This window comes from Lithobates pipiens, unplaced genomic scaffold (genome assembly GCF_037356315.1).
Source record: "Lithobates pipiens isolate NorthernLeopardFrog02 unplaced genomic scaffold, aLitPip1_a1.2 Scaffold_16, whole genome shotgun sequence".
Classification (NCBI taxonomy): domain Eukaryota; kingdom Metazoa; phylum Chordata; class Amphibia; order Anura; family Ranidae; genus Lithobates; species Lithobates pipiens.
The window spans coordinates 502557333-502582625 of record NW_027507748.1 but is presented as its reverse complement, the minus strand read 5'-3'; the positions used below and the strand labels follow the sequence as shown (position 1 = coordinate 502582625).

Below are 25293 nucleotides of genomic sequence, written 5' to 3'. Positions count from 1 at the left end.
GACCCCAGAACCACAGTCACTGCCATCTTTAATCGCCTGCTGGATAAGTCACCCACGGAGGAGTTAGTTGGATCGGGTGCACAGAGTGCAGGGACACCATGGGCTGGATGCCCCCTTTCCCAGAGATGTTCTTTCTAGGGTCCATTTTTATACTGTCAAAGAGGAAATAATGCGGCAAGCATGGGCCAAGGGCCCTGTGGACCTTGATGTTATAACACTGCAACTTTTTCCAGATCTCTCACGACTTACCCTCGGGATGAGGGGTGTGCTACGTCCATTTCTGGAGGTAATTAGAAATGCGGGGGCCACATACCGATGGGGACACCCATTTCATCTCACAGTCCTAAAGGGAAATGACTTCTTCATTTTGCACTGGCCCGATCAGCTAACGGATCTCTTCACCTTCTTGGGGACCCCGGAGGTCACCATCCCAGACTGGCTGAATTTCCCAACTTCAATTGGTAGCACTCGTCCTGCATCTTCGAGGCCCCAAAGATCTAGGAGACAAAGACAGCAATCCAGAACAAGGGCGGAATCCAGGGACACCCCGACTTCACCTGAGCCTTAACTGGAACTAGCTTTCCGGGGTTGCCTTCGGGTTGTAACAACTGCGGGCACCAAGATCCCAAGAACTGGACAGGTCCTATACAATATTTGTCCTCATAAGACTGAACAGTAGATTGCTGCCCAAAATGGGTGGCCTGCTTTGCTCTGAGCCTCTAGAACATATTTTATGCTATGTTTTCTCCTGTAGATAATACGTTTGATATGTCTTGACCAGTTTTGCCCCGCAGCTGGACAGGGGTTGATTCGCTGCACCCATCCCCACCTCCACTACATCTCAGGTGTGTTTCAAATTCATAGCCACTCAGTTTTCCTATAGGGCCAATACCTTTAGCTGTTCCCTGAGACACTTGCTCTCCACAATTGAGGTCCCAGTCTAGTATTTTTGTCATTGCTCCTCATCTGACAGCACGTCTCCCACTACTTTACAGAGTCCGTCTTCCACTCCCCGCACATAGGCTGTGCTTACTTGCGCTAGGCTTTGCACAGCCAACATCACCCAACATCTTATACATATTTTCTTTTTCTCTCTCTTTTTTCAGTCTTTGGTGCTTATTTCTCCTATCAACTGCTCCCCCCCCCCTCCTCTCCATCCCCTTTCTTTATAGGGAAGTTGGTCTCTCTCTTCTCTTTCTTCTCTTCTACCCTTCCTTGCCTCCTCTTCCCCCCCCCCCCCCTTTTATTTTTTTTGGGTCATAGTCCCAGGTGTGTGCAGGCAGCATGGCACTCTCTGTGAATTCTAACCCCCGTCAGTCAGAGTACAGGTTCGAATTTACCTCCCTAAATGTACACGGCCTGGCCACTCCAGAGAATCGGTGCAGACTTCTCTCTGATCTTAAAAATCTCCGTACCTGGGTGACGTTCTTGCAGGAAACCCACTTCAAACAACAGGCAGTCCCTAGACTTTAGAATCGTGGCTTTCCTATTGCATTCCACAAACCCTCACCTTTGTCGAAGTCCAAGGGTGTCAGTATTTTGATAGAGAAGTTGGTCCTCTGGACCTTTTTGGAGGAATGTGCGGATCCCTAGGGCCAATACTTGCTCCTAAAGGGGAAAATTAGATGACAGTGACCCTGGCTAACGTCTATTATCCAAACTCTGATCACCTTACCTTTTTGAGGTCCCTAGTCCCAATTTTATTGCAGTTCCATGAGGGCTCCTTTCTGTTAGGTGGGAATTTTAATTTCTCCCAGGACCCGTTACTTGATGTCTCGAGGGGGGCGTCTCATTGCTCCTACTCCTATCTTAAAAAACGAAAAGCAGAATTATTTAACCTGGTTGATCCATGGAGAATTATGCACTCGCAAGATAGGGGGCTATACCTATTTTTCTTCGGTACACTGCACATATTCAAGAATTTACAACTTCCTGATTCGGCATAAAGATTTACCTCTTGTAGCCTTCTTCCAAATCAACGTCATATCCTTTTCTGACCGCGCACAGATTCACACGACCTTGCGATGGGAAGCTATATTCCTCATTCCCCCCACTTGGAAGCTCAATGATTCTTTGTCACAAATCCCGGAGGTGTGTTTTAAACTAGACAAGGTACTGTCCGATTTACTTTTCAGAAAACGTTGACCCGTCCTTGAATCCGGCGACCATTTGGGAAGAGCATAAATGCGTGGTGCAGGGAGCGTTGATCCGAATAGGGGCCCAAAAGAATCGGGAACAGTCTCGTCAAATTGATTCATTAATTTCTCAGGTGCACTCTCTCGAGCTACTACACAAATGATCATTGACAGAAGCCCATCTCATGGCCCTCTTAAAGGCCAGGGAAGAACTGAAAGATCTGTATTACCAGAAGACCGCTCAAAGCTTGGCCTAGGCGTTCCTTATTTGAATTTTTGAACAAAGCGGGGTGAATGCTGGCTAGAGCCCTTCGTGGCCCGTGGAAGCGCACCTTCATTCCATATATCACAACCAGATAGGGGACCAAGGTAAATACCTCTAAGGATATGGAATGGGAATTTTGTAATTTTACCAGAAATTGTATAACTTACACCCCACTGAGACCACAGAGACAGTTGCGGCCAGAACAGAGTCAGCTAGTGAATACATCAGAGCTTCTGACATGCCCACATTACCGGGTGGAATAAGAAACTCCAAGGAGTCTGAGATTACAGTTGTGGAAGTCAATGTAGCCTTAGCTCAAACCAAACCTCGGAAGGTGCTGGGGCCTGATGGTTTCATGTTGACTTATGGTATTTGGGTATTATCACCCCTGACTTGGCGCACCTGTATTCTTCCAATTTGCTACCCTTGCTGCAGGGATTAAAAACTGAACTCCAACATTGGCATACCCTGACCTTGACATGGTTTGGGCGGTGCAACGCCTTAAAAATTACACTTCTCCCGTGTGGTGTACATATTCCAAGCTATGCCAATCCGGGTCCCTTTGGTGTTTTTCAAACAGCTTCAAGCGATAGTTAGGGACTTTATTTGGTCCCATAAGTCACCAAGGATAAAAATACAATTATTATCTTTGCCAAAGGTGAAAGGGGGCATTGACCTTCCTAACTTCAAGTATTACAGGGCGGTGCACCTTTGGAAGGTCAACCTTCCGCAATATGGGTCTTTTACCATTACCTACCGCTATGACTCCCGTTATAGGAAATCCTGACTTCATCCCAGATTTACCAACAGAAGGATGAGGAGGTTGGCTCTGCTAGGGAAATATTGTTTAGTGGATATGTGGCCACAGGGTGGGCTCCCTTCTGTGACAGACCTCTCCAGGCTTTCAGATCCACCACTGGATAGTTTGAGCACTAACCAACTTGGACATTTCCTGCAGTTCCTGCAGAAGGCACGCTATATCCCACATGATCTGACTCCCTTTGAATCATTGTGCAGTTTGGGGGAACATTGTCTCTGCTATATGGTTACCTGACAACCCAGACTGATGAACTGACTGACATTTGTTCTCCATTGGGAAGTGGACTTGGATATCCAGTTTACACCATGATAGATGGAAAACATTCTCCTTTTGGCACATAACTCCTCCATAGCGAACCAGTACCAGGAAATCGGGTACAAAATTACAAAATTTTATCCTGATGGTATAGAGTTCCTTATATACTTCACGAGTAAGGATGGGCTCAGGTATGTTTGCAAACAACACGTGCAGAGCCTGCCAGGAAGTCGGCACTGCGGAGCGCTAATCACAAGCAGTGAGACATTGTCCCGATGAGTGACTGCAGAGATCGGGAAATGTCTCACAGCTTTTGATTAGCGCTGTGCAGTGCCGACTTCCTGACGGGCTCTGCACGTGCTGTTTGCGAACACTCCTGAGCTCATCCTTATTCATGAGATGGATAGGGCTTCCCCTGATAAGTGCTGGTGGTGCAATGCAGAAGGTGTTACGATTTTCAATATCTTTTGGTCCTGTCCTACCTTGAGACCTTTTTGGGAGGAGGTAACAACAACTATTAAACACTTGACCTCAGTAGAGTTGAAAGGAAACTCAGCCGCATGTCTTCTACACCTGACAGGACGATGTCTCCGGAAATACAAGAAGACTGCGTTGTGGAGGCAGTCTCAACCACCAACCAGGGTCCTGTGGTACTCTAAAATCAATTATATTCTCTGTATGGAGGAATTGACAGCTACTCTCCATAATACTGAAGAACAATTTTGAGATCAGGGGAGGATCTGGAGACATTTCACTTGCAGGAACTTAACCTGCAGGAAGTGGCCCACTCCGAGTCCCAATTGGACTAAATTTACTTTGCGGGAGTATGAACCATCAGCTTTATTTTGCATCCCCCGCCTCCTTTCTTCTCTTCCTTTGTTTCTGCTAAATTCCTGCTACTTATTATTAATTATAAAATCATACTGAACATAACAATTGGTGGATTTCCAGACAAATGTGTGTTATGTGATAATACTGGTAGACGAACCAACAATGCACAAAGTTAGAAATGCTAGTATAGCTATCTGTTCTTTTTTGTCATTGGATTCACTCATTCTCAGTTGATGAAACATCAATGTTTGATTTCTATGTTACGTGTACCTACGGGCCCCTTAGCGTCACGGTTTATAGATGCTACAGTATATGCAATGTAATACATACACTGTCACCAAATGTTTTCATAAGTCCTGTTTGTTTTTGGTTCTTGATATCTGCTGATTAAGTGTTTCTTTATTTGTGAAAATTACTTGACTTGTTGTATCTGAGATGCTTTGTCATAATAAAAGAATAAAAAAATAAATAAAAAAAAAGATTCTGAGGCTACAAGGAAAAAGGTGTTATGATCCGATGTGGCTAAAGTGTAATTATTTGGCCTCAACACCAAACGATATGTCTGGCAGAAATCCAGCACAGCTCACCATCCAAACAACACCATTCCCACAGTAAAGCATGGAGATGGCAATATCATGTTATAGGGGTGTTTCTCTGCAGCAAGGACTGGGGCACTTGTCAGGATAGAAGGAAAAATGGATAGGCAAAATACCATCAAATTATTGAGGAAAATCTGCTGCCCTCTGCCAGAAAGTTGTCGTTGGCAAGAAGGTTTACCTTCCAATATGACTGTAACTCAAAGTACACAGCAAAAATGACCACACAGTAAAGGTCCTTGCATGGCCTAGTCAGAGCCCAGGCTTAAACCCCATTGAAAATCCATGGACTGACTTGAAGCTTGTAGTCCACAAATGCTTATTATTAAATTAAACTGAACTTGAGCAGTTCATATATTGCAAATTAGACACAAAAGAGAGCAGCTCCTATCTAAGTGCAGCAATGTAAAAACATTTATTTCAAAGTAGATAATTGGTAACTCACAAGATCATAGCTTTGTCAGCATATTGGAATATTATGGAGGTTCATCCACTCATTATGGGAAGGCGGTCGGCTCGCAGGTGGAGAGGCAGCTGGTAGTCTGACTGACGCTGGTGGCTCCCAGAGCTTCCAGACTGTGGCGGCGATGCACGTCACTTCCGGTTGGGAAAGTAGTGGGGAGAAGCGCGTGTTTGGAGCTATTTGGAAATATTGCAAAGTCTAGATGTGCAAACTTAGTAGAGACAAACCCTAAGCCCTTGTACACACAGTTGGAGAATCCGCCGGAATGTGTCCTATCGGACCGTTTTGTCGGATAATCCGATTGTGTGTGGTATGCATCGGACTGTTTCCGTCGGAATATCCGTCGGACCAAATTTTCCAACTTGCTGAAAATATTTTCCGACAAACTGGTCCGATAGGACATACTCCGATCATGTGTAGAGAATTCCGATCGGACAAAGTGCCACTCATGCTCAGATCAAATTCCTACATCAAAGCTATTGGCTACTAGCCTGAACGTAGTCCCATCGTAACGAAATTACGTCATCACGTTCTGAAAGATCGGATTTTCCGACAACTTTGTCCGACCGTGTGTATGCAACAGTTTCGGACAAAATCCGTAGGACAAAATCCAACAGATTTGGTTGTCAGAATGTCCGACTGTTTGTACAAGGGCTAACAGTCTAAAGGCTGTAATTAAAGCAAAAGGTGGTGCAACAAAATACTGACACAAGGGGATGATCCTTTTTACAACTCAGTGATTCTGTTTTAGATTTTTTTTTTATGATGTTGGTGTTTTATCGTTCACTTAGATGTTGTAAGTTGCACTGAGTAAATACAGCTGGATAAAACAAAAAACTGTGCATCTTCATTTCAGGCTGCATAGCAACAAAATGTAATTATTTTAAAGGGGGGTGATTCTTCTCTATACCCACAGTATTTGTTAAAAGGTCACTGGAAATACTACACTATTGGATCTTCTTTGCATATATCTCTTTGAGCTTTTGTTGTGCAAGAGCTGTGGATTATGGCGATGTGACCTGGGTGCTGCTGATTTGTTGCTTATGTGATTAAGAGCACTTCTGACCACTTTGATTGGGGGTCCACCCTATCTGGCTGTGGGTGACATTCTTTGGTGATAATGGTGGAAGATTTGTAAGGTGGCGGCATTTACTAATATCACTAAGATTGAAGGTGAAAGAAAATCACATTTGACTTGTCACCAGAACAGGAATATAGAGGACTTCTTCAATGAGGACACTAGTTCTGGTGAGCCTGCTGACAACCAGGGATTCCCTCGCTTAGTAGCGATTTCCTCTCACTTCCTGTTTTACCTATGGTTCAAGAAGTGAAGGGAAGTCTCCCTATTGGGACAAAGATGGTAAAAATAAAACTGACAAAGGGTTATAACCCTCTCTTACCCTATCCAACTCTTCTGTTTTAATTTAAGGCCTTGAATGTTTACAATCAGACCCAAAAATTATAGCTGAAATTCTCCAGACCTGTCATTGCTTTTCCGCAAGGGAAACTATTCTAAACCTTTCAGCAGGACCCTTACATTACCAGTTTGTGGCTTCACCTTATTGCTCTATTGCATTCTTGTGTCATCCTCATTCTGGAATATTTGTGCACCCTCCTGTTGATGGAAAAGTCTGCACAGGCTGTGTTGTACAACATATCTCTGGCTGTCCAGACATTACAGAGGTTTGTGTGAAGCCTGAACCTTCAGAAATCACTACTGGAACAAACTCATCATTTGGAATATTTGGTGAACTTGTCCTTTAAGGGTGTAATAGAACACTTAAGAGAACCTATCATTTACATTTTTCAATCAACCTGCTATGACGCATCTCAGGTGCATACAAAAATGATGATTGTGCTTCACATGTTTGGTATCGCTGTGAATGCTAGAATGAGGGCCAGAATTCTAGGACCATCATTCATTGTTAACTCTAAACTGACGATCATTTAAAATATCATCTGTGGACATTTTTGGTACCAAACTTTGTTTAGAACCATTAAATACATTCCTATCTCTACCCTCACCCACAAGGTGGCGTTCCTTGTACACACCTCTTCAATGTGAGCATCTAAACTGGCAGCCTTATCTTGCATAATAATAACGTAATGTTGAAGTCCAGTTCTTCCTTCTTGACTAAGTTTGTTTCTGCATTTCACTTCATTTTGGACAATGTTCGACCACCCTTTCATTCAGTTCTAGTTCCTCTGAACAAAATTTTCCTCCATTGCCTGGATTCTATTTCTCTGATGCTGCTCTTTGAGAAAGTCTGGTTTGCTTTTTGACTTTACTGATGTGCCTCTGTGGCTCAGTCTGCTAGGTCTGTGAGCTCTTCTTTGAATTTCAGTATTAGGAAACCGTTTCCTGGATTTCTAAGGCTTCCACTTGGACTTCTGTTCATACTTCCTCTAATGCCTGCTACACACTTTGTATTATTTTTACATTAAACCCAGAGGGCTGAACGGGAAAAAACAACAACGGAGGTTCCCGCTATACTAACTATATGATGATAGTACATCGATCTCCCCATTGAGCTATTGTGTTCTGACGGGAGACTGCCCCCTGTCACAACACACTAGTGAGGGCTTGAAGCCATTCGTGAGAGAACCACCGCTCCAGGTAAGTCCACAAATCCAAGAAAATTTCGCTGCCAGCACTGATTGGATGCTGGTCTTCCAGCATGCCCTTTCAACAGAAGCCAGCTGTTTAGCCAGCTTCTGCTGGACATGCTGGTGTACACATGGGCCGAATGTCGGCCAGTTTCTATAAAACCGTACAGTATTTGACCCGTGTATACCAGGCTTAAGTTTTACCTGGTGGGTGTTTAGGCCTTAGCTGATGTCAGCTTTGGCATAAGTTCTTTCAGGTGGCTCTATGAGCTGCAAGCTATAACCAGTTCCTGTTACATACATTAACATTTGTTTGCTATGTTTCCCTTCCCATTTGTGGACTGTTTTTGGGCGTCCCTAAGGTTTTAGGCTTCCCGTGTCTCTCAGTGGATGAGAAAGAAAATCGATTTTTTTGTCCTGTAATTTGTGTTATTCATGTGCATTTAAGATCTCTGTACTGCTTTGTAAAAATACTGAAGCATGCTGGTGGTTAGAGGGATTCTGTCGAGCTGGCCCTCAGTTTACCAGAGTCCAGTCTGGCAGTAAAGATGTTCTGTGTCCCTCAATGCAATCAAAATTCAAATCAACAAAAAAGGAAAGGATTTCATGGTGTATAGAAAAGGAATATTGTTTTAGCATCAACTGTTGTTTCCTCTACTTTATTTAATAAGCCCAACTGTCCTTTTGAAACAGTTTTGTGTATCCTTTGCAATGTGTATGTAAACATAGCTTAAATATTCTACGTCTCTAAATGTATATGCATGCCTAATATTGGTTGCATAGAAAAAAGTGTTTTGTACTCCCTTAAAAATTGTCTTACTGAATTGTTTGTATTAAAAGATTAGATTGGTATGCTGGTGAGCAAGCATCTTCCTGCTTTAGCTGCCGTTATAAATGGGGAGAGCTACCCTGACTAGGTGGCCAGACATTAAAAACATTTCACCATGCAGCGTAATGAAGTCATATAGGCAGGTTGGCAATGTATCAGGGAGTTAAATGAAATTTTATAGAGTTGCAGCTGTGTAAACTCTGAAGTCATTCTGCACAGGAGTGCTTCTTGATGTAAACACAGATAAGGATATAATGTATTAACAAAGCTTTGGGATTTCTCACTGCTGTTATTGGAGAATAAAAGAACATTTAACGTACGCTGGTAACCTAGGAAGTTAACCTTGTAATGACATATAACATTACTAAACTGGACACTTCCTAATATAAATGAAAGATGCATATGTGAAAATATCTTAGCCCTTCTAGATTCATGTTATGTGTCTACTTCAATTAGTACACCTTCTAAATATTATCCAAAGGCTGATAGTTGCATCCATTGTGTAACCACAGCCTCACTGGGTAAGCTACTAGAACATTTAACATTCAGGCCTCTCTTAAGGTAAAATCTCATATAACATTACATATATGTAGATTAGTGGTCTCTAAACTGCGGCCCTTTGCTCGCCTTTTTCTGGCCCTTGGAGCACATTTCTTCCCACTGATATCAATGGGACATAATACCTGCTACTGACATCAACAACGGGGCACTATTTCTCCCACTGACACCAATGATGGGGCACTATTTCTCCCACTGACACCAATCATGGGACACTTTCCTGACACTTATCATGGGACACTTTTCCTCCCACTGACACCTATCATGGGACACTGTTCCTCCTACTGACACCTATGATGGGGCACTATTCTTTTCACTGACACCAATGATGGGCACTATTCCTGCCACTAACCTCAATGATGGGGCACTATTCCTGCCACTTACACCAATAATGGGCAGTATTGCTCTCATGGACACCAAAAATACATTGTATATTCTCACTGGTCACAGTCCAGACCCACTAATAACTGAAGGACAGTAAACTGGTCCTTTGTTTCAAAAATTTGGAGGCCCCTGATGTAGATATTAGCAATCAAAGCACCATTATGTCTAAAGCATAACTCATTTAAGTTTTATAAAGGATCCCTTTCAAAAAGACCACTCATAACCAGCAGTAAGACCTTTTGAAAATAAAGAACCAGCTGGGACAATTGTATTAATTCTGGAGGTGTATTACTTTGCCATGAAGTAAAAATGTAATTCATGTGGCCATGGTATGACATGCCTAAGCACTTTTAGGTGTAAAGTATGTTAGTCAAAGCAATATAGGATTTGTGTTATTGTGAGAATGCAATAACATTTCCAGTCTATGTACATTGTAAATATAAGGGGCTACTGACTATAAAATTGAATAGAAAAAAATGTTACACAGTTAAATGGAACCTTATCACATAATTATCCAATCGTTTAAGTAGTTAACCTTTACCTAACATTTAAAATGCTCTCCTTTATCTAGGTCGATTGTGTCAGGCAAAGAGAATGATAAGCTTTGCATGTTCTAGCAGAAACATGTCATTTCTTTACTAAAAATAAATATGTATTATATGGGACCATTATGGAATATATATATATAGTTTTTTTCCGACAAGTGATCATGCAGATCTGTAACTTGTACATTCTTCATTGTTCTGTCCATCACATTTGAAATCTTAGTATTGCCTGTCAATATATAGATTTAACAAATGGATGTGTGTGTGTGAAGATTCCTTTAAATGATGTATTATAGTGTCATCTGGAGTTTTGCATAATAATGAACATATGTGCAGCAAGATGTGACTAGTTTCTAGAAACCAGAACATTTATGGTATTGCAAAATCTCACTGATCTCATCATTGGTGTGGAATACCTTGAAGGAAATGTGACATTAGGAAAGGTGGTGAGGTGTGGGAACTGCAACCTTTTTTGTAAAGCAGAGCGTTCGAAATGAGCAATGTGTACCTGTAGTGACCAATCTGCTTTTGGATAAACTGTGTCTTTAAATTATGATTTGATTATTTGTTGTTGGTTATTACATGGTGCTTCTGCCTTATTGATTATTTCTTTGTGTACCTTAACCACTACAATACAGGGCACTTTCGCCCCCTTCCTTCCCAGCCCAATTTTCAGCTTTCATCACTCTCGCACTTTCAATGACAATTGCGCGGTCATGCTACACTGTACCCAAATGAAATTTTTATCATTTTGTTTGCACAAATAGAGCTTTATTTTGGTGGTATTTATTCACAACTCCGTTTTTTTTTTTTTTTTGCGATATAAGCACAAAAAAAGCGGAAATTTGGAAAAAAAACAATATTTTCTTTTTTCTATTTTAAAAGAAATCCAATAAAATCAGATTTTGTCATAAATTTAAGCCAAAATGTATTCTGCTACTTGTTTTTGGTAAAAAAAATTCCGTTAAGTGTATAATTGGTTTGTGTGATCACGGACATATGTACGCAAATGATCATGTACAGATGTGTGCAGATAATCATTAGGACATGTGATTTTAGTGGTACATATGTGGGGGACATGTGTTTTTTTTATTTGGGGACATGTGTGTTTTGGGGACATGTGTGGTGACATGTGTATTGTGGTGACATGTGTGTTTGCACTGTGTGGTGATGTGTGTATTACACTAGACTGGTGATCAGTGAGTAAAAAGCTGTAAAAGCAGCTCATACTCACTGATCACCAGCCGGCTGCAGCGATCTGCTCTCCTCTCCTCAGCGATGACTTCTGTGTGAGGAAAGGAGGAGCCGATTGCCTAGCAACCGGCTGTTTGTTTACATCACATGACGGCCGTGATTGGACACAGCCATCATGTGATCAGGAGGGCCAATCACAGAGACCTCCTGCCGATCCGAGATGTGCCGTGTCCGGGTGACACGAGCACATCAGGATAGCGCCGCTGCGCAGGCACGATCCCCCTCCTTCTGAAGGATGCTCCCCAACGTCCTATCAGAAGTAGAGAGCTCCCACCCGGCCGTATATGTACATTGGCCGGGTGGGAAGTGGTTAACCACTTGAGCCCCCGAAGGATTTACCCCCTTCCTGACCAGAGCACTTTTTGTGGTTCGGCACTGCATCAATTTAACTGACGATTGCGCGGTCGTGCAATGTTGTACCCAGACAAAATTGACGTCCTTTTTTTCCCACAAATAGAGCTTTCTTTTGGTGGTATTTGATCACCTCTGCGCTTTAAACAAAAAAAATAGAGCGACAATTAAAAAAAAAAAAATATTTTTAATTTTTGCTATAATAAATATACCCCAAAAATATATAAAAAAATTTAAATATAAAAAAATTTCCTCAATTTAGGCTGGTATGTATTGTTCTACTTTTATTATATTAATTATTATTAATTTATTTTTTGTTTTTATTAGTAATGGTGGCGCTCTGCGATTTTTATCGGGGCTGTGACATTATGGCAGACACATCGGACATTTTTGACACTATTTTGGGACCATTGTCATTTATACAGCGTCAGTGCTATAAAAATGCATTGATTACTGTGTAAATGACACTAGAAGGTGTTAACCACTAGGGGGCAATGAAGGGGTTAAGTGTGTCCTAGGGAGTGATTATAACTGTGGGGGGGAAGGGTCTACAACACACATGACAGTGATCACTGCTCTCGATGACAGAGAGCAGTGATCTCTGTCCTGTCACTAGGCAGAACGGGGAAATGCTTTATTTACAAAAGCATCTCCCTGTTCAACTTCTCCATGAGCACCGCTTCTTAAAGGGGACATACCTGTATGCCCTTTTGCCCACCAGTGCCATTCTGCCAACGTATATCGGTGTACGCTAGCCGGGAAGTGGTTAAAGCAGTTGTAAACCTGTAATAATACAAAATACAGTGCTGCACTACTAATCCTCAAAACGATATAATCAACAAATATTATGTATATTCCAAAATAAATGTGTATCATCCAAAAAAGAACAGCGTGAATATATGTCTCAAAAGTTCATGCATAAAGTAACTGAAGAAAATCCAGCCGCATTCCACCCCAAGTGCAGATAAAGGAAAGTGCTCTTCACCAGCGGTATCACAAGCCGCTCACCTCATAGACGAGTAAAATCAGCAGTTGTCCCCTCTGGGGATAATCAAGACACCCGGTACACTCAGGACTCAAAGATCTCCTTAGGCAGACTCCTTAATGGGTTCCAAAGACCCGATCATCTTACTCATCAGCTATAAATATGCAAGAAAAAGGCAACATATGGTGCTCTTTGATTGATGAAACAAATTTAATGGTAAAAAAGTAATGGATACACTCACAAGGATAGCACAATAAGGTTGTGCAAGCTGCAAAGCCTTGAAATCACAAGATGGCCACGGTGTGATGACACAACGTGGCCATCTTGTGATTTCAAGGCTTACCTTTATCTACAGTTGGGGTGGAATGCGGCTGGATTTTCTTTAATCAGTAACTTTATGCATGAACTTTTGAGACATATATTCACACTGTTCTTTTTTGGATGATACACATTTATTTTGGAATATACACAATTTTTGTTGCTTATTTTGTTTTGTGGCTTAGTAGCGCAGCACTGAATTTTGTATTATTGGTTTAGAGGTGAAAGTGGAATCACTTAAAGTGACAGAAGCTTACAATCACATATTTATATATTCACATTATTGCGCCGATTGATTTTTATTCAGGTTGTAAACCTGTGCCCGTCACTTGAAACACCTGAGATTAATATTTGGGAGGAGTGTATGCGTACTTTCGGCAATATGGTGTCATTTTCCGCATTTGGCTAATAAAAGGTATATGTTCCTAATAACTTTTTAAGTAATTGGGGGGGGGGGGGCATATTTTAATGCTTTGTTTCTTTTTAGAGCTTTCATAACCTGTGTGCAGACCACTTGTTAGTATCAAAATATAGCCTCATTTATCTCTAATGATAGAACATGTAGATGCTAATATACTTGTCTGAGCTATTTTCATCAAGCAATTCTGTCTATGTATCCCCTTGGCAACGTGTGTGCAGAGTTTACAACTCAAAGCAGCATATTGGCATCAGCTATGCAGTCCACTGAAACAGCTGCTGTGCAGTTGAGATGTTTTAGCATGCCACTGCACATGGCTGAGTTGTGCAAATAGTTAATGCTAAATAACTTGGCATATGCAGTCTGTCTTGTTTTAAGAAATGGCACAGGGCTGGAAAAATCTATTCATTTTCTATACGACATATAGCAACTTCCACGCCTCTGAAAGGCTATTTCATGCTGCAGTTCAAATTTGAATTTTACATTACCTAGGTAACTTGCTTATTTTGCATTGTATCTTCTTTTGACTACTAGACGCGCTTCCTTGACATAAAACATTGTTTTATTATACCTTAAAATTGTTGAGCTTCCTTAGGTTATGAAAATGTTTTGGTTCCAGGTCTATTGAGTCATGATGGTTAGGGAAGGCCCAGGATTATCAAAATTACATGAAAGGAAACAGGAAACGTTATTGCTTGGTACATATTAGACATGTTATTATTTGATTATTTTATTATTTTACAGGATTTTAATAGCACTAACAGTTGGCACTGCACTTTATAAGATAAAGGAAGAGACAGTACATTTATAATAAAATTTAAGACCAGAGGGTTAGAAGGGCCCTTCTCGTGACAGATAAAAGACAAGTGATACAACATGTAATAACTCTGAGGGATAAGCAGATGAGGAAAGTAATATTCCAGTTGTCTGGTAGAGGCTGGATGAGCTTCACTGAAAAGATGAGTAGGTGACAACTGTACAAATGCTTGCTTACCGCTTTTATAAACCTGCACAGACCATGAACTGCCCAGATCTCACCACTGAGATTTTATTGCAGGCCTTGTAAAGGTTCTTTGGGGGGACACTTTCATTTCCAATTAAGTGAGTCTTAGATTTTCATTTGTGTTAGGGATAGCAAGAGTATTAGGCCTCATTCGGATGGGCATTGGCACCAGTAATTGCTTGCAGGAGGCATTTATTTTTGCATCTGCCCCAAGCTGCACGCAGGTAGTCTATGGAAGTGGATGCAAATGCAGGGGCTGCACAGATTTATTTGTATGTTGAAATTGGACAGCCATGCAGGAGTAAACAGCGTTCATTCACGAGCCCTGCAGCTGCTCCTGTATGGCTGTCAAATTTTGAGACGCATCCGTGTCCATTCAACTGCTGTGTCTGAATAATAGAAAAACATCTCTTTTTTTTTTGTATGTATTCTTAATTTTCAATAAATCTTCAACAAAAATATGCATATATGCCTGTTAAAAATACAATGCAAACCATAGTTGGAACTCTTCCACCTGAGAACTCCCTGCCTCACCAAATCCTAATTTAAACTGACTAACCATGTGCTGCTGGCAGCCAAACAAATTATCCGGAAAGCCTGGAAGAAGCAATTTGTATGTTCCCAGACATTAGACAGCACATGCGCATTTTTCGTCAATAGAGAGATCACCAGTATTCTGACTGACACCCACAAAAATTTCTCTGGGTGAGGAACCTGTGGATTTAATACGCTTATACAACCCTCCAAAGCAAAAGTTTAACCATACTATAACTCCTCAATTCAGAAGCCTTCCTTCCCCCATATATCCCCACTTCCTTGTTATCTTTTACTCTATTCTTCCTTTTCACCCCATCTGTAATTTCATCTGTGTTATCAAACTGTTACTCATTTCATTTATACTCCTAATTCAAATTAATTATCCATTAAACTGTTAATCTAGTCAGAAGATTAGCTTCTCCATATACTTGCTTACACTTTAGAGGCAATACAGTTTTATTCTGACCATACATGGATTTGTATTTACGATCTGGTAGTAGGCTCATTGGTCTTTGCTGAACTGGCTGATTTTCCATCCATCTATGGCCAGCTTCAGTAAGCTCAGACTTTGTGGAACAATCATTGAGCTTTTCGGTCTAATACTTTCATATTGTTTGCCAGGCACAGTTGAATTGAACACTTGATTTATTTTAAAACCTAATAAAAAATGTAATGAAAGTGAATAATGCAATGCAAATACACACAATGCATATACACACAATGCATATGTATGAGTGCAAAAGGACCAGAAACCAATTATGTACCAAAATATTTAGTACATGTAAATAACCTTTTGGTGACCTGAGAATTCCCCTAAAATTACATATAAAACAGTGGTTGTAGAGATTTGATGGAAGCCCATAAAATGTTGCAAAAGTCTGAACTTATGAGTCTGGTAGCTTAATCACATCCAGTTATAAAAGGCAATAGCCACAATTCAAAGTAGCGTAAGCCATAAATAAATGCTGCAATGGAGGTGGCCAGACTGTTTCATGTTTCATGTTTAATATCTTTGCATGATTGGTATTCCCCTCCACTTTCTTTCATGGTGATCACAAATGGTCTTCTTGCAATCATCACAGACAATAGTAGTAAAACATTCCCAACCTCATCCAAAATTAGAAAAAAGTCTTGGCTAGATTTCCTTCTAAAAATCTATCTTTATCTAAGTATTTTTATAGACTATTCTTTACCATATTTCACACCAAAGTCCGCAAGGACCTCTGGCATGCACTATTGCTTAATAAACTGGATCAAGTAGATCGATTCCAGCAGAAACTGGCAGACTTTATAGTATTGGCTGCCAAGGTCATTCCATACAAAGAGTTTACCTTAAGCATAGGATAAGTAGGTTTCCAGTCAATGAGCAACTGTTCAGCATTCTCACAGCGTCTTAAGATGAATGTATGAGGATTGGAACACCCTGACTAGCCAATAACCTTCCCTCTTTAGATCACACAATAGCAAAACTGGTTGACTGCCTCACAGGCTCATTAGGAGCTGCCACGTACCCATGCTTCCTCCCCTTGTTCCCCCATCCTTCCCTACCAACAACTCTGCTCTTGGGTTACCCCCTTTCTTTTACTCTTTATATACCTACATTCACTGGGACATTCTTCAATCCTCTTTATCTTTTCTACCAGCTCCCAGACAATCTAGGATCTAGGGCAGCTCAGCTTGTTTTGTTACCAAAATCATTTATATTACTCCCAAATACTATGTAATGTTCTGTAAAGCTGGCCATACTCTAGTAGGCTGGAATGAATGCACTTTTCTGAATGAAAACCACATTTACTGTCATATTTTGGAGAAAAAATTTACATCCTACACCTTCACTATGATCAAAGACAAACTTTGAATTGACCTCTGGAAGGTGAGAGCTGCTGGTGGAGCAAAGGAGTGTCAGTTCTGTGTGCGAGTTGTGACTTCAGAACTCAGTGTTTCAGTTGCACTGGTTGGATGGAATATATAGAGCAACGCCCCCCCAAATCTCTTACATGTCTACATACACATGTAATTGCATGATGGACAGCGTTCTCCTGATCCTCTGAGGATGTTAATTTATGACAAAATGCATAGGGTGGGACTAAGACAAGGTGACATCATCGAGTATGTCGACTTTGCCGATCTGAGCCACAGTTTGCTTCTCCTTGGTTACTAACACACTCTAAGATAGTTACAGCAAAACGTTTATTTCCTTTTGGGATAAAGGTTTTGCATAAATGCTGACTATTGTAAACACCCATGCCATTTTTAAATCATTTTTCCCAACCATCTGCAACTTCAGCTTTGTCTGGACAGTTTGATCTATTAAAGTAATTTGAAAAAAGACCTACTGGCTGGATTGGCAGGTGAAAATTAAAGAAAAAAAAAAGCTTAAACTGTTTGTAAACAATCACTTTGTAAAACAACCCATTCAATTTAATATGGAAATGAAAGACCAAACATTTTTGTATAGAATAGATAGATACAAAAAACATAAGTGTTATAGGTGATCACATCCCCTCTGCTCTCAGCTGCATAAGAGCTGGGGGGAGGAGAAGCAGGAGTGCACTGATCATCTCAGTGAAAGGCTGTGTTGGGGAGGGGCGTGTCAGGACAATTCTGATCATTGGAGGAGAGAAAACTGATTTCCCAGCATAGCTAAGAAAGAACTGACTACAGTGTGTTCTGCTTAGTGTGGTCAGTTGTTAAAAGGAAAGCAGAGGGACTGGCAGGAACCCCAGTGATTTCACATAATGGAGGCAATACAAAGAGAACAGGATACGTTCTCCTACAGTGAGGGGAAAAAAGTATTTTAACCCCTGATTTTGCAAGTTTACCCAGTGATCAGTCTATAATTTTAATGTTAGTTTTATTTTATCAGTGAGAGACAGAATAACAACAAATATATCCAGAAAAACACATTTCAAAAAAGTTATAGATTGATTTGCATTTTAATGAGTGAAATAAATATTGGCAAAACCCTTGTTGGCAATCACAGGTCAGACATTTCTTTGTAGTTTGCCACCAGGCTTGCACACATCTCAGGAGGGATTTTGTCCCACTCTTCTTTGCAGATCCTCCCCAAGTCATTAAGGTTTCGAGGGTGACATTTGTCAACTCAAACTTTCAGCTCTCTCCACATGTTTTCTATGGGATTAAGGTCTGGAGACTGGCTAGGCCACTCCAGGACCTTAATGTGCTTCTTCTTGGGCCACTCCTTTGTTGCCTTGGCTGTGTGTTTTGGGTTATTGTCATGCTGGGATACTCACCCCCGACCCATTTTCCATGCCCTGGCTGAGGGAAGGAAATTCTCCCCCAAGATTTGACGGTACATGGCCCTGTCCATCATCCCTTTGATGCAGTGAAGTTGTCCTGTCCTCTTAGCAGAAAAAAAACCCAAAACATAATGTTTGCACCTTCATGTTTGACGGTGGGGATGGTGTTCTTGGGGGTCATTGGCAGCATTCCTCCTCCTCCAAACACGGTAAGTTGGGTTGACGCCAAGGAGCTAGATTTTGGTCTCATCTGACCACCACACTTTCACCCAGTTCTCCTCTAAATCATTCATATGTTCATTAGAAAACTTCAGACGGGCCTGTACATGTGCTTTCTTGAGCAGAGGGACCTTGTGGGCGCTGCAGGATTTCAGTCCTTCATGGCGTAGTGTGTTACCAATTGTTTTCTTCATGTCTAGATGTCCTTGGTAAAAAGACTGACACTTTCCAAAGAAACTTCAGGGTCATGAATGTTTTGTATTGCAGTAAAAGTCTTTATAGGCTCAGTGGATTTCAATTTATTTGTTTGAGAACAGTATATAAAGTGTATCAAATCATAAAAGCAACTTTATGAAAGCTGGAGAAAAAAAATTCTTTTGCTTATAACGTCTAGATTTTAAAGATGAAACCCTGTTTCTATGTACAAAAAGATTCACTTTCTACAGCATTTATAGAACAGTTGCAGGTTTAAAAATGTTCACATGATAATGCTTGCTTGTTTTAAAGTTTAAATAAAGCTTTTTAATGTAATATTTAATGTAATGGTTAAATAAAGCTTGCTTTGATCTGTTTTTGTATACGTCGATGGAAAATTGACTTCCTTATGAACAAGCCACAGTAGAAGTGTTGGTTTTGTTTTTCAGGAAATGGCAGAAATGAAACAGGTCTTATTTAGCCTCCATAATAAGCATCAAGTGGAAGTTGTACCATGTTCAAAAGCACATGAGAGGAAACTGGCAACTAAACTGAAATCCGGATCTCCTGAGCAACTTCACCAGGAAGACAATGCCTATCTACCTCAGCCTACTTTGTTTGTAAGTGTTTCATCCTTATGTTTAAAGCTGTTTGTAGTTAATCGTAAACTGCCATTTGTTACAGGTGACAGTTTTTATGACAGCCATAAAATTGTGGATTGTGAATTCTCTGTTTATCTACAATTTTTATGGCTTTATTTGAAGTTTTAATTTCCACTGTGCCTGACACTTGTGTTTGCTGTTTTTTCATGTTGACATTGATGTTGATTATTTCAAAGTTAAGTGTCTATTAACCCGCAGAAAGTTAGTAACCATTTCTGAAATACAGTTACTTGTAGAGAGATGTCACCACTCCAAGCCTGTATGAAAATCCCTTGCTTCTGCAACACGGAGAGCTAACCAAAGAGTGTCCAACCATGCTCTATAAACATAACGTTTTACTAAACCCACAACTGTATGTATATGCAGAATAGCATGCTTGTTATACTTACTGTGAAATGTAAGGGGTTAAAGCCTCTGTATTGTGTAAAAAAGCTCTGTATGGATGGATCCTCCTCCTGCAGGGTCGCTTTTGGCAAGGCCCGATAAGACACAGTGAGGGCAGTACTGCTGCACATGCTCAGTTTGATCTCTATTGCTGGAGAGAATATTTCTTTGTTGAGCTGAGCTTTTCAGGTCACATTATATTGAAAGCACACATTTGGGTGTGTACAGTGCCTTGAAAAAGTATTCATATCCCTTGACATTTTCCACGTTTTGTCATGTTACAACCAAAAACCTAAACGGATGTTATTGGGATTTTATGTGATAGACCAACACAAAGTGGCACATAATTGTGAAGAGGAAGGAAAATGATAAATGGTTTTCAAAATGTTTTACAAATAAATATCTGAAAAGTGTGGCGTGCATTTGTATTCAGCCCCCCTGAGTCAATACTTTGTAGAACCACCTTTCGCTGTAATTACAGCTGCAAGTCTGGGTATGTCTCTTTGCACATCTAGAGTGACATTTTTGACCATTCTTCTTTGAAAAATAGTTCAAGCTCCGTCAGATTGGATGAAGAGCTTCTGTAAACAGCAATTTTCAAGTTTTGACGCAGATTCTCAATTGGACTTAGATCTGGACTGGGCCATTCTAACACATGAATATGCTTTGATCTAAACCATGCCATTGTAGCTCTGGCTGTATGTTTAGGGTTGTTGTCCTGTTGGAAGGCTCACCTTCCAACAGGTTTCTTCTAAGATTGCCCTGTTATTGGCTCCATCCATCTTCCCATCAACTATGACCAGCTTCCATGTCCCTGCTGAAGAAAAGCATCCCCACAACATGATACTGCGACCACCATGTTCAGTTTTTCTCCACACATAATGTTTTGCTTTTAGGCCAAAACAGTTCCATTTTGGTCTCCTCTGACCAGAGCACCTTCTTCCACATGTTTGTTGTGTCCCCCACATGGCTTCTCACAAACTGCAAACAGGACTTCTTATGGCTTTCTTTCAACAATGGCTTTCTTCTTGCTACTCTTCCATAAAGGCCAGATTTGTAGAGTACACCACTAATAGTTTTCCTATGGACAGATTCTTCCACCTGAGCTGTGGATCTGTGCAGCTCCTCCAGAGTTACCATGGGACTCTTGGCTGCTTCTCTGATTAACGCTGCCTTTGCCCAGCCTGTCAGTTTAGGTGGATGGCCATGTCTTGGTAGATTTGCAGTTGTGCCATACTCAATCCATCATCCAAAAATGGAAAGAACAGTGCTTTGTGAGATGTTCAAAGCTTGGGATATTTTTTATAACCTAACCCTGCTTTAAACTTCTCCTCAACTTTATCCCTGAACCTGCCTTGTGTGTTCTCTCACAAACCTCTGAGGGCTTCACAGAACAGATGTTTTTATAGTGAGATTAAATTAAACACAGGTGGACTCTATTTTCTAATTGGGTGACTTCTGATTTTAGTTAGTAAAGGGGGCTGAATACAAATGCATGCCACACATTTCAAATATTTATTTGTAAAAAAAATTGAAAACCATTCCAGTTCACAATTATGTGCCACTTTGTGTTGGTCTATCACATAAAATCCCAATAAAATACATTAACATTTTTGGTTGCAACATGACAAAATGTGAAAGATTTCAAAGGGTATTAATACTTTTTCAAGTGACTGTATACAGATCCTAAATAACAGCCCAGTCCCTCCCTCCTCCATGCCCAGTAACTAAAAAAGAGCATAGTGGGTGGGATGTCACATCTTGATTGATGGATTATCCGCCCTCCCGTAATGGCATGAGGACACAGGCTATAGTGGAAATCTCTTCCTACCTGAACACTCAGGCAGACCCTGCAGTTTATCACATGACCGTGGTATACAGATAAGCCAAAAAGGTGTATAGTGGCAGTATTTTAATGTAAAAAGAAGATTTATAAGCTGTGGGCACTGGGGGGGGGGGGGTATTTTCATATTACTGGGTTTAGTTGCACTTTAATACTGATGTGTCAGATCATATTCAACTTTATTAAGCCTGGACTAAGCATTACAGTAGACCCACCTAGAACCTCTCCTCTCTAGTGTTTCATGCGGTATGGGCTTGATCACAGGGATCTGTGATCAAGCCCATTTTGGGTAAAACATTAGGGAGAGTGATCCTAGTTGGGCCTGCAGTTTGCTTTATCCAGGTTTAATAAAGTTTAATGTCATCTGACATCCTCAGTGTGTAATTTCCTGCTTTCCTACTGTTACTTAGGCCATTAGTTGAAGCAAACCATGGCAGTTCTGAGCATATAAAATGCAAGAGATGCATGAAGTAAACTTTATATGCAAAATGTTGCCACTTCATGCAAACTTCTTTAAAGGCAAAAGTTGCCTGTCTATTTTTTGACAATCTGCCTTCAGTACTTTGAGTCCTGTCCTAAAACAAGTAGGGATATCAAAAAAAGTAATTTGCATGTGTGTTCTCTTCTGGTACAAACTTTTCAAACAGAAACATCATCAAGACAGCCAGATAACTAGCATTTGCAGAAAGAAAAGTCAGCAGCAGCAGCTTCCATGTTTCTAGAAGTTCTCTTAAAGGCAAAACTAGCGACAAAAGGCATAGAGCACAGTTGACGCATGTATTTGTTTATCCACGTATTTACCAAAGAATTTGTGTTTCTGTGTAGCCAGTCTTGTGATTTACACGAATTTTCCACATTGACCTGCCAGAAAGGTGACACACATAGATCCTGAATAAATAATTTACTCTTCCTTGTTGTCAGAGTTGTATAGTCCTCTGTGTTGCAATAGCCAACAACAGACAGGATTAGTATTGGAGTGATGCAAGTTGTCAGATAGATGGGCAGAACAACAGCAGACCACCAGAGGCAGTACCAAACTGAGAGGCACAACCATACTCACAGGCCAGGGGTCCAGACAGGCAGCTGGGTAATTTGAAGTATAGGCCAAGGTTAGAATTCTGTAAGCATAGCAAATGCAGTAAATGACATGACAAAGACCAACTTAATTTCTTGATTCGGTACTGGGTGGAAGTTCAGCGTTCCTTTTATGCGTAGTTAATGAGGTGTCAGCTATAATGTGGTCGTTCTGCAGTGCATTGTAGTGACCACCAGGTGGCTATGGTTCAAGACTGGTTGCTGCACTTATCGAGCAATGTCGCTTCCTATGTCAACTCTCCACCTGCAGCCTTCTCATTAGAGAGTAAATCTGCATTATCCAGTCTGTCCAGTGGTTACCTAGGAAGTCGTAAAACTGACCCAGGAATTGCAGTGATGGTGCAGGATGTAGCAGAGGGTTCTTACTGACTAGCAAAGGTGTGTTTATTGCAAGAGTAGCTGGCTTTCTCATATCAGCCAAGATTAGGAATAACTATTGCCTATTTTATTTTTTTTTTAAAACCACGTTTTCAGTTATCCCTGTACACTCAGTTAAAGCATTCATTCTTCTCATTAGGAAGTGTTGAAATTGTGCACATAGCCATGCTGTTTATCTACAGCACTTTGCAGTTAACAGTGGAAAGGTTGCATAAATACAGAATCACATGTCTTTCAAACGGAATTGGTTTTCAATTGGGGATGATGGATTCATACACCTGTACATGTGAAAGGAAACTTGAGTGAATTAAATGCGGTACACAAAGTTTAATACATGACTCCTCTGCCTTGCAAAATCAAATCCTTTATAAATGTCAGTAAGGTGGAGTTTCAACAAGGTGCAGGAAAAAGTCTGCAAAAAAAAATGGGGGAAGGTATATGTTTTGTTTAAACACCTTTTGAGCAATAGGCCTATATGCCATGGCACTAGAATATTTTTAAAGACATATTCCACTTTTTTAAAACAAATTAATAAATGCATATTAATGACATTTACAGTTTTTTTTATTTTTTATTTTTTTTTTTTTTTAGCTTGATTTATGGATAAGAGAAAGGAAAAGTATTTCAAAAGTAACTCTTTAATGATCATTATGTAATTTTTTTTTATCATAAAAATCACATTCCATAAATGGGCAAAAAATTTATGACTTTTCTGTGCCTCTTTTTTTACAGACAAAAAAAGAAGCACCAGAGTGGTACAAACGACTGAAGAAGACAACCTAGTAATATCAGTTGTAATAATTAATTTCTCAGCGTTTTAAATGGTTCAATTGTGTAAAAATGTACTCATGTTAAATAGTTTTGACAGCGTGCAATAAACAATATACTATTGTCATATTTTTTATATAATTACAGTACTTTGGAAAAAAGGCTTTTAAATAACTTTTATTTTGTAGTACTTTGAAATCGCATTAAAAAAAGACCAGTACTCATGTAGAGTGATTATTGTGTTATGCCAAATGATTAAGGTGAATCTGACCAGGAATTGTAGTGCGTTGTTAAATACATATAAAATGAGCTGCAGTGCATGTCCATCTGCAATGTGCATTGGGGTGCTGTTCTAATTTGGCACTTCATCGCATGTAACATGTGTTTCTGTGCATTGCACTAAAGCATGCGCTAACCGCAACAAGATGGTATAGCTGGTGCAAGAAAAGTCAGTGATAGCTTCTATTAAAATATTCAAATAGTTTAATGTCATAAGTCTGGGTACAGGTGCGATTTTAAGTACACCAGCACCAATCAGTTCAGACTACTTGTTTATATGGACCAGTGATTCTAGGTAGTAACACGAGAATCAGGATGATGGGCCTTACTATCTAAAGGGTTAGTTCACCATTATAAAATTTACAATGCAGTCAAGGGGCCCCAGTAGTTTCCAAATAATTGTACGCTGTTGAGAAAATGAGCTTTGTTTTTTTTGTATAATCAGTATTTATTGCAATATAACAGAAACAGAGACATGAAATATAGGACAAGTTCAACATCACTTTCAAGTGCAAGACCCCTCGGCCACAGAAAAGCCGCCCAAGGGTCAGTTTAACAGCATATAGGTTAAACAAGCAAACATACAGAAGGAGAGAGGTTACTAAGTCAGGGAGAATGTTGTGGGCGTACTTATAGTAAGTAGACCGGTGATGGGCGATTAGTTGCAAGGGCGATAACAATTTAATAGGCATTGGGACTGCTCTGGCACGAGGAATTATCTGAAGTGTGGACATCATCCCGTTGCTGGGGTAGAGGGGGGGGCCTAATGGCTTCCAGCTAGCCGCCCTCCACCACCCGCGTATCCCGGGATTCCCATCAGCCCCACAGAGAGTCGGCCAGAACTTCCCACTTTCTAAGTACAGAAAATCCCGCCCGGAAGCGTCGGGATTAGAGAAAGGGTCTCAGTCCACCCTCTACTGGCTCCGGTGTATCAGACTCCCACGACATTCAAATCAAAGAAAGGCTGAGGTGTAAGAAAAGAAGAAGGGGAGGAGGAGAGGAAGGAAAGAGAACAGAGGTTATAAAGAAAAAACAACTGCGTAAGCAGCGGAATAG

General features: G+C 40.6%; 1 protein-coding gene across 1 annotated transcript in view; it reads left to right on the top strand.

Moving 5' to 3' along the window:
• Nucleotides 1-24085, top strand: part of PIBF1 (progesterone immunomodulatory binding factor 1) — a 294552-nt gene extending 270467 nt beyond the window's left edge. The window contains exons 17-18 of the mRNA XM_077483123.1: nt 19278-19448; nt 23923-24085. Of these exons, the coding sequence (XP_077339249.1) occupies nt 19278-19448; nt 23923-23973 (222 nt within the window). The 3' untranslated portion in view covers nt 23974-24085. The remainder of the gene's footprint in view (nt 1-19277; nt 19449-23922) is intronic.
• The last annotated feature ends 1208 nt before the right edge of the window (nt 24086-25293 follow it).